At 38.4% G+C, this 14,858-nt stretch overlaps 1 protein-coding gene across 6 annotated transcripts in view; it reads left to right on the top strand.

Annotated features, from left to right (window-relative positions):
- Window positions 1–14,858, top strand: part of Cblb (Cbl proto-oncogene B) — a 167,076-nt gene that overhangs the window by 98,401 nt on the left and 53,817 nt on the right. For all 6 annotated transcript variants that reach the window (XM_006248258.5, XM_063270261.1, XM_008768626.4 and 3 more), the window contains 4 exon segments: window positions 243–364; window positions 3,988–4,125; window positions 5,470–5,557; window positions 7,674–7,805. In XM_006248258.5, the coding sequence (XP_006248320.1) occupies window positions 243–364; window positions 3,988–4,125; window positions 5,470–5,557; window positions 7,674–7,805 (480 nt within the window).

The raw sequence follows: 14,858 nt of genomic DNA, 5'->3' as shown, positions 1-14,858 counted from the left end.
CAGTGTGAGGAACCTGCGGTTTTCCTTGTGCCCTCTCTGTTCTATTCCTAAGAACCATGCCTTCTACTTAAACACATCTGTAAAATTGAAAAGCTATGGCCTGTTTGGCATTGTTTACAAAGGTTGATCTAAGACTCGGATTGGGTTAAAATTATCAAGGAGATTCTTTCCCTAAGCATGTGAGCCAGTGTCCTTGGCGTGTGCTCTCTGCATAATTGCTTTCCATTTATTTATGTGTTTAGCCCTGGGGCTCTATTTTACGGAATTGGAACTTCTTAGCTGTGACACACCCGGGGTACATGGCATTTCTCACATATGATGAAGTTAAAGCTCGACTACAGAAATACAGCACCAAGCCTGGAAGGTAAGAATCAAACACTAATACTGGACGATCTGCTTAAGGAGAAAACTCCCTGCCGTTCACGCCTATGAAAATTGGCCATAGCCTCCAAGGCAAGGGAGTATGGGAAAGCAGGAAGACTGAAAGGGTGCATTTTAACTGAGCCCTTAAATTGATACATTGACTTTTGACATTGTCATTAAGAGGAAAGTGATGTTAAGAAGTTTAAAGATTCTGTAATCCTCAGTTCTCTTTCTCAAATCAGTCTGGGATATTTTCATGGTAGTTGTGTTGTGTACACAGTGTTCCTGTTTAAACTTACGTGTGTTTAATTGAACACTTGAGTATTGTGCTTAAGACTAAGTAAGTAATTTACTTTTGTGGGCATTATTTTAGCACAGTGTTGAGTAGTTCAGGTAGTATCTATGATTCAACAGAATAATATATACACATAAGTACATAAAAAGTGTATGAATTTATAGTTGCATGCCAGTTCAATCCCATGCCCTTGTCAGTTTAGCATGCCCCACTTCTTTATATCTTCAAAATTCTGTTTTGTTTTTCAAATGACTAACCTGAGTGACTGTCACAGGTCTTGGTTTCTAGTCAGTTCTGTTGTCATCGTCCAGGAAATCACCCCTCACTGTGGCTAATAAGGGACTGGAAAATCTATCTTTCTCAGCTCAGAGGATGTCCTCACATGTGGCACCTAAATATGTGTTAGGCACACAGTCAATGACGTCTAAGCCATAGTCCATAATTTCTAAGCCATAGGAGGCATAGTCCTGGGGACAGTATCAATTGCATCCGAGACCTGCCCTGGAAGGCTTTACATTTTAGAGTTGGTCACTGTACCGGTAGACTGTTGCACTTTTATGAGAAAATGTTTTCTTTTTTAAGCGTCCATTTTTTTGCTGGTCATCGTTGTTTGCCTGAGCTTGGCCTTTAATGCAGGCTTCTCAAGTCAAATTCAAGAGTTCTAGTTCCTTCTCTGATAATGAAAGGGCTCGTTTTTTTTTTTTTTTTAAAGCATTTAATACGACATATTCCAAAAAGCTAGTGGTACATAAAGCCAGTCAGGGTCCCATTAAAGGCCTCTCTGTAAAACCTACAGACCGGACCTGACCCAGAGCAGTGGTCAGTTTATTTTCATATTTTCCAAAGTTTAGCTGAATCATTTTGCTTCATTCAAAGTTCACTCCATGAAACCAATACTAGATTGCAAATTAAATGTGAAGTGTGCTTTTACTATTTAAAATACATAGGAAACCTTATGAGCAGATAATCACTTGCTTTGTAAAATATCCCTGTAAGTGGCTCTTTTTCTTCGAAAGTATTTGTTCTCTGGCTTCACAGAAAGTAAAACATTTAATTGCATTCCAACGATATTGGAGTTTCTTAAGTAGTGCTTAATCTGCCATAAATAAATATGTATACATAAACATAATATATAATATGTAATATGATATATAATATATGATATATATAAATAAATAAAATAGATCATTAGCTTCCTGTCCCAAAAGAATGTTTACTGAGCATGCAGAAGGTCTTGAATTTGATATCCAGCACCCCTTCAAAGAACTGGGAATCTTAAAAACTTAATCTCTTCATTGCCTTTAGTGTTAAGAGTGGCTTTCAAACATGAGCACCCTTATAAGGCAGATATATCTGATTATGTTAATCATGCCATTTTGAAGAGCAGGCTGCTACAGCTGCAAGTGGGACTTTACTTCTTCCTAAGGGAGGTGGGGCCAGCTACCCACAGGACGGTCAGCAGCAAATGCTTTAAACAGTGTTGAGCAAATGAAACCGAGCAGAAGCTTAGCTGAGAGGAATAAGTCGTTCTTCATTGCCATCTGTGGCTCTCACAGACTGTTACTAATGGCACACTTTGTGTGGAGGTCTTGAACTCCTTCGTAATGACTGGTTTTAGAAGCACCATCATGAAACAATGCAAAAGAAAAGATGTTTACTAAATCCTGACAATTTCACAAATATGCAAGGTGCATAAATAGGCAATTACTTTAAAAACAGTAACAAATGAATTTTGTAATTGTGTGCATCATTTTGCCATCACATTCTATCTGTTTTCTAAAATACATAGTACCCACAATCTCTGAGATTTCTACGTTTTATTCTTTAATTGAAAGTATCGTGCACATTCTTAGTAAGATTTTTTATTGGGAGGATTTAGGTCCTGAGTGTTATTTATGAGCATCATGTGCATGCAGGTGCACCTAGAGGTGGGAGAGGATCGCATGTTCTGGGACTGAGTTCCCGGGCGGGTAAAACTTACCAAATGTGGTTGCTGAGAACCAAACCTAGGTCCTCTGCAAGGACAGCAAATGTTCTTCACCACTGGGCTATTTCTCCAGCCTCTCACATTTCTTAATGTAACAAGTGATCTTCCAAATTATAATTCATAAATCTATATTATTTGAGAATAATTTTCATAATATAGCCATTTGTCTGGTTTAAGTGGAAATATTTTTCTTTTTCTAATTAGTAATATCAGTAATTTATAGGTCAATACTTTATCATCAGGGTCTCTTAGGGGAGTCAGTTTATACTAATTTGAAACTACCCTTTCTCACAGCTCTGTGAGCTCTTTCAACAGACTCTTTTTCTTGTTCAAAGCCTCACTTTCTTACTAATTGAAATGTAATTGTCCTGTTTACCATTCGAGGTTAATACATGTACCGACAAACCATCCTATATGCTAAACTATAGCAGTGTATGACTTTTTTAGTGAACTCTATCAATAACTAAAATATGAGAAACTTCTCTTGCTTTTCCCCCTGATGTATGCATTCATGTAACAACTTAAATGTTGGCTCAACATAACTTACTTTTGGTCTGATTGATGAACAACAGATTGTACAATCCAGATACTAATATATTGATTGCAAGATTGAGTGGCATACAATCCTATAAAGAGGAATAATGTACTGAAATAAATAAATGATGATAGATTCAAAGCCATGCCAGTATCTCCTTTTATTGGAAATTAATTTGAGAGATTTATCACTCATTTGAATGACCGGTGTTTGAATTATGTTGGCTGCCTATGGAAAAATATTTGAATGGCATGTTGGGTAGAAACTATGAATTTATCAAGTGTGCTTTGTAATTGATAGAGTTCAGCTATTTTGGGATTTGTTTAAAGATGAATCACTGAAATGCTTGCAAGAAAACATTAAACAAGTCTGTGACCAAACTTTAATGCCTAAATGGTAAAGTAATATATTGGATTTCTGTTTCAGTTTCTGTGGTGGATAAATTAATTATTTAGCTATTTGCTTCATTTTATCCTTCTCCAAAGATGATTTATGTCACAGCTGTATCATAGCAGCCGCAGCCCCACACATCTCTATGCTGGCGGTAATAAATCTCTTGGTAGTTTCCAGCCTCATTTATTTTAAATAGAACTCTGGAGATACTTAAATGAATGAGAATTATTATCCGTGTTTCTTACACAGATTGATAACAGTGAGGTACAGTAGTGGTAAATTGTGGAAGGGGATAGAAATTTCTATCAGAAATTCTAAATGATTCTGCTCAAGAAGTCAAAAAGATTAACAAATTGTTTAGCGGTTGGCATGCCTCCTTGAGTTTGACGAACACCTTTTTATTCTGTTTCGTAGCTACATTTTCCGGTTAAGCTGCACTCGGCTGGGACAATGGGCCATTGGCTATGTGACTGGGGACGGCAATATCCTACAGACCATACCTCATAATAAGCCCCTGTTCCAAGCCCTGATTGATGGTAGCAGGGAAGGCTTGTGAGTATGAGCAATTCTTTCAGTTTGCAAATTTGAAAACTAGGGACTGTCTAGGCCCAGGACAGATGCTAAGGCTAATGATCTCATAGTTTGAGGTTTACCTTAAGACCAAGCAATAGACGTCCCTTCAGTCTATTACTCATGCCTAACCTTCAATTTTATGACCATAATTATATGGAGCAGACACATTCCAGCATCAAAAAGCATTGCTGAAACACAAAAGTGCTCTTAAAATATGTGTATAGACTATTACTACTTCAGAGTAATTCATTTCTGTTATTTTGTGTAAAACTAAATTGAGGCTACCTTTTGTGCTGAGTACTAGATTTTTCCTTCTTAAGTCAAAGAAAGCTCACTGCTCTGTCTGTTACTGTATGCAGATATTCTGTTCTAGAACTCCAGTTTTCTCTCTGTCTAGCATAATTTTCAAATATTGGTTACTCTACTGTTTGTAGACACTTCATTTAAAAAAAATGATTTTTGTATCAACAATAAAATTTTGCAGACTTTTTCATTAAAATGGTCACTATTACATATTTTCAAACTTTCGTTAAGCTCTGTGATATAGAGAAATGTTCAACAGGTCAACTGTAGGTTCCCATCACTTTTACTAAACTAGTTATGCTAACAATAACATTACTATCACGGTTCACTAAAAATGACATTTGATAATAAATTTGATTTTCACTATACTTATGAACATAGATTCCTTATTGTAACTTTAGCTCGTTTGATTTTTAGTATGAAACCTTTATCTGCAAACCTGTCTGTGTGACTCTATTGAAGTCAGTGAAGTGTGGAATTGTCATATTTTCCATTTTTTCTGATGTGTACGTGCATGTATTACATGGTGCACATTTGGGCATTGTGCACATATGTGTATCAGCGGGAATGGAAAAGGTAGGAGAGAGAGCCTGGGAGACTGAGAAAGGACACCATGGGAGAGCTTCGTTATTCAGGGCATAGTTGTGGCTTAATTCTGTTCTCTCTGTCCATGGGATTTTCAACATGGCATAAATATGGGACAGTTTTGATGCTTCCAATAAAGTATGAAACAAGCTACAAGTAGAGATTGATGTAAGCAGTTTAGAATAGGATGTAATCCACTACCAAACTAGCTATTAACTTTATGAGGGTATATTACAACCAATTGTAACTGAAAATTATTATATAGTAGATTAGTTTATATTATACATTTCCGATTGAGAAAAGTGGTGCAAGAATATGGTATTGGTTTATGGGAAAAGAACAAATGAAAACGTGAGCTTAAATGTAGAAGACTGATTAGACTGAATGCACTGAAGCCTCATATACTAAAATAATAAAGCTTCTGTTTAAATTCAGTTACCTTTATCCAGATGGACGAAGCTATAACCCTGATTTAACCGGATTATGTGAACCTACACCTCATGATCATATAAAAGTTACACAGGTAAGGATAATATCTGGAAACATAATGAATACCTATCTCTACCACCTCAGAAATAAATCTGAACTTCACCTACATTGTGTTCCAAAGCATGCTCCAGTGTTTAATGTGATGATAGCATCAGGAATTCTTAGAGTACAAAGAAATTTAATGATTTCTTCTCGATAAATTTCTTGTTGTTAGTGATAAATGCTTGCAATACAATATTGATATATATATATATATATATATATATACAGAGAGAGAGAGAAAGAGAGAGAGAAGAGAGAGAGAGAGAGAGAGAGAGAGAGAGAGAGAGAGAGAGAGAGAGAGAGAGAGACAAATCAGTATGCAGATTCACAGATATAAGGACAGAACTGGATTAAAACCAGAAAGGATAAACGATCAGTTTCGTGTGAAGGTTTTTAGAGTCAAATGCCTACTGGAGGAACACCTGGGTCCTGAGGGAGAACTCTTTACATAATTCTCAGTAAAGGCAAAAATGTAAATGAACCTTGTTTTGGTCGTGTGTTTGGTAGTGAACACGACATGTGTTTCTTTCCTGTGCAGAGATGATCAGCACACAGTGATACAGTCACTGTGTCGGTTTCCACAAAACAACAGATTCCAATACTAAACTGTTCAGTAGTGGGTTGAGTCATCTAAGCCGCTCACGGTGCTTGTGTGGTGACCAGCTGAAGAGCGGGAGCCATGTGCACTCACTGGGAACTTACCCATCTTGTCCCATACAAATCTCTGTTGATTCAGAACTGACGTGTACAGCATATCAGCTCTAAAACTTACATTGTATAAGTTCACTTTTTAAATACAAGCTGCCAGATATGAATGTATGAGTGCACATTCACAGACATGCCAAACTAGAAACTGTAACAGGAATTCCTGAGGAATCGAAGTGAGCATGAAGGGGGTACTTGAACACTGTTTTGCTAAGTCTATTTTTATAGTATCTCACATTTTAAATATGTTCATACATTGACAAACAGTAAAGGTCAAAGGTGGTAGGAAAATGTTTATTGGTTTCAGTGTCCAGTCTTGATATGATGACGTATGAGAGACACCCAGCAATTTAAAATTTCATATGACTGCCATTCTTTGCATTGTATAGCAGTTTTATAGTGTGTTGTCTAATATGTATAAAGAGATCATTCCTTATTCCGAATCTACTTTCTAAAAACGAAACTGGCTGGGCCTGACTTCATTAGGCAAAACACCTTCCTAACATATCTGAACTTTTTAGTTTGAACCCCAGTGCTACAAAAATAAATCAATGAAAGTATACATAAGTCTCCCAGAATAGTGTGATGTCCTCGGTTTCACATAAAATAGTCTTACTCCTGAGAATGCACTAAGGTCCCCCTGCTTGTGACTTGGGCATGCTGTAATCGCAGACCAGCCTGGGCACGTCTCAGTACAAGTACAGGGTGCTCAACCATTCATAACTTGTTGTGGATTATTTGGTAATAATTCTTTTCTGCTTTCTTTCATTTCCTTGTCTTTATTTAGCTTACTAAATATCAGGCAGATATCACAGTGGACGAGAGTTCTATGCTTGCATGCATCTGTATGTGTGTATATGTACGCACAAATAGAACATTCCAGTGTTTTAGTAATCACACAGTAAGAATCGACACTCATGAATTCTACTTATTCATTGATGTTCATATGCATTTACTTCACTAAAACATGATTTCAGTTTGACGTCGTCAGTTTCCTAAAGATACCCAAGATAACACTTGCTCAATTTGACAGTGTAGGAAGAAAAGAAAAGAAAGAAAAAAGAAAAGACCAAGTCCTTTATATTGCCCTCCTAACACTGAAGTTGTCTGTGCCTGTTAAAGCCAGTCCTTTCTTCAAGCAATAGCGTAAAACGTCAAATAATCTAGAGCATTAAAAAAAAAACTTAATATAAAATTAAAGCCAAGAGCTCAAATGTAGTAGAAATTGATTTTGTAGATCAAATTGTGAATATCAATGTAAAATGTGTCCTTAAATGGTAACATAATTTTGACAGGTTCATGTGTGGGATATTTACCGTAAGTCATTGTATTTGAGGAGATTCGATATGAACACTTCATGCTAGAAAACCATTAATCGTCGGCCCTTCTTCCCTGTGTTCCAGGAGCAATATGAACTGTATTGTGAAATGGGCTCCACTTTTCAGCTGTGCAAGATCTGTGCAGAGAATGACAAAGATGTCAAGATCGAGCCTTGCGGGCATCTCATGTGCACTTCGTGCCTTACCGCGTGGCAGGTACTGCGGAGTTCTCTGCAGCAGTGCGCCTTGATCCCCCTCACACTTCCCCTCTCAGCTCTCTACATCTCAGTCACCCAGGAAGTAATACTCAGAACTGTTGTATATAAGACAGTAATTTATATTAAAAAAGCCGTACCATGTTGAATGCATAAAAATTGATAGTTTTGCTATGTTTTGTAGTTCGTTTCTTTCACGTGTGTAGCTTAAGTTCCTGTTGATTATAAGTGGTTCTGCGTGTGCCTTGTTGTCAATGTCATGGTGACAAACTGATAGCACTTTACCAGGTGAGCCCATTCAGTCCACTCAGGTCATGCTCTGGGAAGGTTTTGAAGCACATTGAACCACAGCAGATACATCGTATGCTGTTGCTGTCCATCAAATTCCTTTTCTCCTGATCCATGGTTCATGTCTCACACATGTTTATGGTTGCTTTAATGAGACCAAAACAGGGGAATCAGAGAAACATGTCTTTGAAGCAGTTTCTACCCAAACAATTTCCAATTTTGAAAAACTTAGTCAAAGACTAACTTCTAACTTCCTTCCAGTCCGTGGGTTGTCAGTCACTAAATACAAAATGAGTCAATGTTTGAGAGTAAGGCCATGAAAAAGCTGTTTTCCCCCAGTGACTCTTTTTGTTGTGGTTTAACTGTTAGAGAAGTTGGGGATTTAAATTGCGCATTTTGGCCCAATTCTAGTTTAACTATCTGAGAGACTATTTTGATAGAGCCATCTTGCAATTTGCTCTTTAATGTAGCCCTGTTAAAACTAGCATATGTTGGTGAAATTTGGGAATCCAAACATTTAATTTTTAAACCTTAGTCCTCTCATCCATTGGCTTTCACTTTCTAACCCTGACCTTCTGATCCTTCTGATATAAGAGAAATGTAGGGGGTGTGGGGGGGGATGAAAAGAGCTGTGTCAAAGATGATGGTACCTGTTGAACACACAGATTGGTGAAAAGATGTGATGACTTCCACAATTTCAGTCACTGTCTGAAGAGACTTTAAAAACAGGGAGATGAGGAGGCTAGCTGATTTAGGTTTCCATGCTTCTCTGCGAGCTCAAGGGCAGGCATCATTGTCACCCAGGCAACCTGCCCAGCATCTCTATGGCTGTTCTTCTCCAGCATGCTTTCAGTTTATGTTTCCTACGTTTTCTTGGTGTCCTTGCCTGCATTTCTTGCAACCCATTCGTTTCAATGATGAATCTGCACAGTTCCTGGGAGGTGCTGGAAGAAGGAAGGACTTGGTGTGACATCAGGGAGAGTTATTCCCAGCAGGTGGGCACCCACCCTGCTGTTTCTGGTAAAGGCCACCATTCTGTAAACTTAGCAAGGCCTTCCTGAAGACGACTTCCATAAATTTTGATTTGCCCGCAAATGTCAGATTGTTCTGCACCTTAGGGCACAAAGTGTGGTTGACCTTTTACCTCCGCTGACTGCCTGTGAAGGCGTCTGCTTCACCTGGCACCCATTCAGGATCACAGGGTGAGTGCCGAACTGAGAAGAAGCCAAGTCGAATCCCTTCCTCAGTCTAGCGATATGGTTCTTCTGCATTCCTGCATGAATTTAGGCTGGTGCACACCTGGGGCCTAAATCCACAATAGAGCCTTGTTATGCATTCTGGGAGTTCGCATGTTTGATCTAGCGCTGTGTGTGCTTAATATCAGAGAGGTTGGTGGGTGAATGTAGTTATATTTGTTTGACTGGAATGAAAGCTAGCGTTTAATGCACTTTACAAATGCCAATAGCACTGTAGCCCAGGGTGGGTTTTAAAATGTATGCCTGAGTGTAAAACAAGAAAAAGTGTGTTAATTCTGTATACTTTGTGAAGGACTGCTTATCACGTTTTTCAGCTTTTTGTAAAGCTTTTTTCAGTCTGTGTGTTGAAGGGCATGGGATTAGTTCCAGCTTCTTCCCCCTCTATTTTTGATGCTCTGCCCTCACATCAGCACGGCCTTGTGCACACTTCCTCTTTCTAGCGGATAATCAGTTCCCAGATGCCTTGCATACATTTTCATATTGATGTTAGAGACCTTACATGTGGAGCTGTCCAATAGTGTCATAAATTATTAGCCTTCACCGTTTCCCCTTTTAATGCTTAACTACTTCTCAGTTTTACTGTTAGAAATTGAGGAAGTACATACATGATCAAACACTGCAAACAGGAGGAAAGTAGTAGTTATATAACAAATAATAAATTAATAACATTAAGTACAGTTTTAAAAAGTAACTACTTCAAAGGTGTTCGTGAAATGAGAGTCCCATTTAATTATATTTACACCACTAACCAGTACTGTTATCCTAAACTGATGAACAGATTTTGCATATAGACAAAAAAAATGGCAAAATTTTGATATCTTCTCACAAAATGTTCTGGTTCAATTTGAATTCCTCTCTATAAGTACTTCCTGATTATATTGTAAACATTTCTGTGTATACCCATTTGTGGTCTAGAATATGGATTTCTGATGCAGGGATCCCTTTGCCTATTCACGTAGTACGGGTACATGAAAATTAGTCGGTTTGTAATATTCAGGTCAGATGTTATGGAGGAAAGTGGGGAGGGGGAGCTGGGGGAGGGAAGACATGAAATTGGTCTAACTGGACAGTGCTGTAAATCTTCAAAGGAAAGCGCCATGGAGTGCTTCGCTAGACAGTTCTTCATGAGAACACATTACCTTTCAAAGACCATGGCCTCCTCTTTCCCTGAGAGTGAACCTTAAAACCTGTAGCCACAGATCTATTGTTCTGTGCTGTGGACATTGACCCCCATTATTTACCTCTGGTGCTAGCTGAACCTCTGTCACCGATGGCCACAAGACCTGGCTTCTCCTTACTCTGTTCTTAAAGGAATATTTGCAGTGATGTCGGATGCACATTTTCCCCATTCCTAACTAACTCGTCATTTAGACAAGGCTTGAAATTTCTAAAGTGGCAATCTGAAATCACTTGTCTTTATAATGTTTCCCTAGCGAAAAAACTCAATAATTAGTAGACCTGTCTACACTTGGGTAAGGAACATTCCTACATCCAAAAATAGGTGTCACTCGAGATGCCCAACTAATGAGGATATCTGTGTGCAAAGCTTTCCAGTTAGTACATGAGCAGCAATATGGTGTGATCCTTTAGACATGTTATTTAAAAAGTTAACCTTATTAAGAACAAGTGTTACAAATTTAATTCAGTTAAAACAGTGGAAAACCATTCAGTAACAACCCTGTTGGGAGCCTCCCTGGATCTAACTGATTGTGCGTGAGCAGAACACAGCTATAGAACATTTCTTTCATTCTGTCATTTATTGTCTTGAATCTAAAGTTACAGATTTACTGGAAAATCTCTGAGTGTTGGAGCTCCGAGCTGAAGGGCAGGTCGTAACAGATGTCTCTGTCTTTTTGCTTTGCCTGTGTTCCAAAATGATACAGTACAGGCTCATTTTTTTTTCCTTTTTTTTCTTTAAAGCTATTAGTTTTACTTCATGGGATTGTCCACTGTTACAGCCTTATAAAAAAGTTAAACTTTAAAGATAAACCACTCACAGCAAAAATCTATCGTTGTGGTTTGTCAAGAACAATACCCTTTAACAGAAACAAACCTGGACACTTAAATATTTGCTCCTCATGAAGTCAAGCCTGTTTCTTTGACTTTTATTTTAAGGAGTATCTCTTGAGCAGCTCGTGTCTCTATAGCAGTCTCTGAGCAAAAAACAAGTTCAGACTTAGTTTCTACTTTAAACTCACTGCTGGAAGTTTTATAGATGGGATTTCTACCAATAATTACCTGAAATGAGTATCAGCTTCTCCTGCAGGTTTAATTACGGACATTAAACCGTTTCCTCTTATTTACAGTTCTTTGTTGGTTGTACTGATATGAAAACGATTTTAGGGAAATGCATGCCTCCCAAGAAGTTAGGATGTATCCATCGGAGTCCAGCAGGGAACAGGGAACCTGGACTGCAAATTATGTGTTCAAGAAGGTGCATTTTTAGCAAGTCGTTCTTCACTAAAATTGTCTTTCATTTGATGCCCTATTTTAGTTTAACTCCAATTCATTAGAGACTTAAATTTGATGTAATTAACAGCAAACCTAAGAAAGGCACAGTAGTGGTAGCTGTTACAGGCTGTCAGTGGGTGCTCTTTAATTGCTGTCATAATGGCCTATTAGTCATGCCTCCAAAGAGGTGTCAGATTTTTTTTTTCATTTTCTGAAACATCTGTGTTATTTAATAAATTGAATAACCATGGAAGAGTTTGCAGAGAATACGAAATAAGTTAAATAATAAGCTTTCTGGAACATTCGAAGCTGGGCTGTCCTGGGTACAGCTTCTCTGTTTCACTCTTGATCAGTAAAGCTTGCAGACAGCCCTCTCACTTTCCCATGTCAGTGCGAGTCTGAGAAAACATGTACGTGCACAGCCCTGAGTGCACCATCTTGTGTTCCCCACAGTCTGTAAAATGATGCTGTAATGCAGAAGCATCAGCATGTACAGTGTAAGGTAAGGAGCTGTGATTCTCTTTTTAAAAACCAAAAACAACCAACCAAAACAATCTGCTGACTGACTTCTGCGCTTTCAAACGACACAGACAGCAAACTGAGTTTAATTGTCCCACATAAAAAATGTCAGTGCCAGGCAACTCTATTGTGAATTCCTGCCAACAACTTTAATTTTATTAAACGCAAAAATGAAGTTCTGTGATTTTTTTTTCCCCTAGATTTTTCTTCAGACACTTTTGAAGGAAAGACTATTCAGTGCCCGAAATGCTAAGTTAGCAAACAGTGAATGCACTCACGTCTGTGAGTGTGGCATTAATACCATATGATTAAAGAGAGCATTGCAGAGTGAGGCAAAAATTGTGCTCACCGCTATGTCTCCGTAAGAAACAGATGTGTTCTGACTTACATTCACATTTCTACCCTTATTGACACTTTTTAACAACCAAAGTACTATTTGCCTTTAAGATTGTTTCAATGGATAGTTCTCTCTTTGACTTCTACTGTACCTCTTTTGAGTTAGTGTGATGGAATAAAATGCGGCGTCTCTTTCCCTGGATGGGTAGTGAAGAAGATTAGAGTCTTGGCCAGAAATGTTTCCCTGACATTCTGAGGTACAGCAGTGGAGCAGGCGTGAAGATTACACACCTGAGAGGAGGGGCAGATGGAAGGAGAGGGTGTAATTCAGAAGAACCTTTGGAAAAGCTGATCTCGCCCTTCACCTCGCTAAGGCATGGTCTCTCTTACTTATGCCCGGTCTGGCAGACCTGAGAGCTCCCTGGCCAGTCTACTGTCTCCACCTCCCATTTTGTCAGAAGTGTTAGAATTACAGACCAGAGGCACTTAAATCTGCATCAAACTGTCTGTCCCAGATCTGCTGGCTTAAAGGAAAGTGTCTTTACCTGCTGAACCATCTCACCCACTGCAGCAGAAATAAAATCTTGGAGAAGAAAAGCTAGAGCCCGAGTCCACTGACTTAATGTGGATTCCCACAGTGTCGCAGTGTATCTGGTTTAGAACATAAATGGACAATTTGGAGACGTTAACAGTTAACACTAACACTCCAATGTGTGTCATTCTATTTGAAGATTTATTTTTACTTTATGTGTATGAATGTGTTTGCCTGTGTGTTGTCTTTGTATCACAGCTGCACTTGTGGAAGCCAGAGGACATTGGGTTCCCTAGAACTAGAGTTACAAGCAGATAGGAACCACCATGTGGGTGCTAAAAACTGAACCCTGGTTCTCTGCAAGAGCATCAAATGTTTTTAACTCTGGAGCCATCTCTGTTAACTCATGGGTCTGTCTGGTTTTGTTTGTTTAAAAGTTGATAGTGCTAAGTCAGATGTCTGCTGACCATAAGCTCAGTGGCAATGAGTGGTACTCTAGATGAGTGGTTCTCAACCTCTCTAATGCTGTGACCCCTGAGTACAGTTCCTCGTGTTGTGCTGACCCCCAACCATACAATTATTTCATTGCCACTTCATAACTGTAATTTTGCTACTGTTATGAAAGCCAACATGGACCTCTGGCTAGCATGCACCCAACTCTGGGAACACACACACAGATACACCACATATATCGCACTCTATAAAGAAAGTGATTGGCTGTTAATCGAAGTGTTCCACTAATAACTTTGAAAACAAATAAATTACACGTGTCATCCTTATCTTAAGATGTTTAAGACAAAATGTTTAGAGCGTTGTGTGTGTATATATGCAATATGGTGATTTTGGTAAAAGTTTCTACGTGCCGTGTTCACTTGCCTTCTTAAGACTGTTTATAGTAAAGAGATTTATTTTCTTCCTTATTTTTTTCTGTTATTCTCTATCATTGGAAATTCATTGAAGTTACCTAAAGTTATCTTTATGTATATTAATTCCGAGTGTTAATGATGGTATATAAATCTGAACAATCTGGTATATTATGTAGGCAATATTTAGGTAGCTGTAGTTTTTCACTGGTAATTTCTCTCACCTTAAATTTTGAAGTATTTCCTCTTTTGGGAAGTGAAAGCCACTGAGTCAATTAGAATAGAAGGAATCTTAATGCTTCCTCTTCTCATTCACAAGTTGTGAGCATCTTAAGGACTAAGTACAAGATTATTTATTGTTCTTTCTTCTCCAGTAACATATGTTCTTTGATCTTGACTTAAGTGTATGTTGACAGGAACATTATTTTAATTATCGATGCACAATCCTGATGAGTTATATGTCTATTCTAGACATTCTTCATCTGTATTCAATCAACCATATGACAGAAACTAGGGCAGAGGAACCAAAGTAGCATTTTAAAATTTATGGATCTGTCTCATTTGCATATGACAGTAGTTAAATTAAAGCCAAAGAGAGATGGGCCAAGTCACACTAGAGGAAGAAGTGCAGTCAGTGGAGCCATTGGCCAATCAAACTGGACAGTCAGTGTAGCTGTTTACATTTCACAGCCACAAAATGTGCCTGTTAGGTCTAAGAAGCAAGGTCACTTCCATGGCCAGGTAAAAAGCTTGGAGAAAGAAGTTACGTCCTGGTTTAGAAGAACCATGCCCAGGCTGCCTCGTGTTAT

This window comes from Rattus norvegicus, chromosome 11 (genome assembly GCF_036323735.1).
Source record: "Rattus norvegicus strain BN/NHsdMcwi chromosome 11, GRCr8, whole genome shotgun sequence".
In the NCBI taxonomy this organism is placed as follows: domain Eukaryota; kingdom Metazoa; phylum Chordata; class Mammalia; order Rodentia; family Muridae; genus Rattus; species Rattus norvegicus.
The sequence above is the reverse complement of the archived record's forward strand: the minus strand, read 5'-3'. Positions and strand labels throughout refer to the sequence as shown.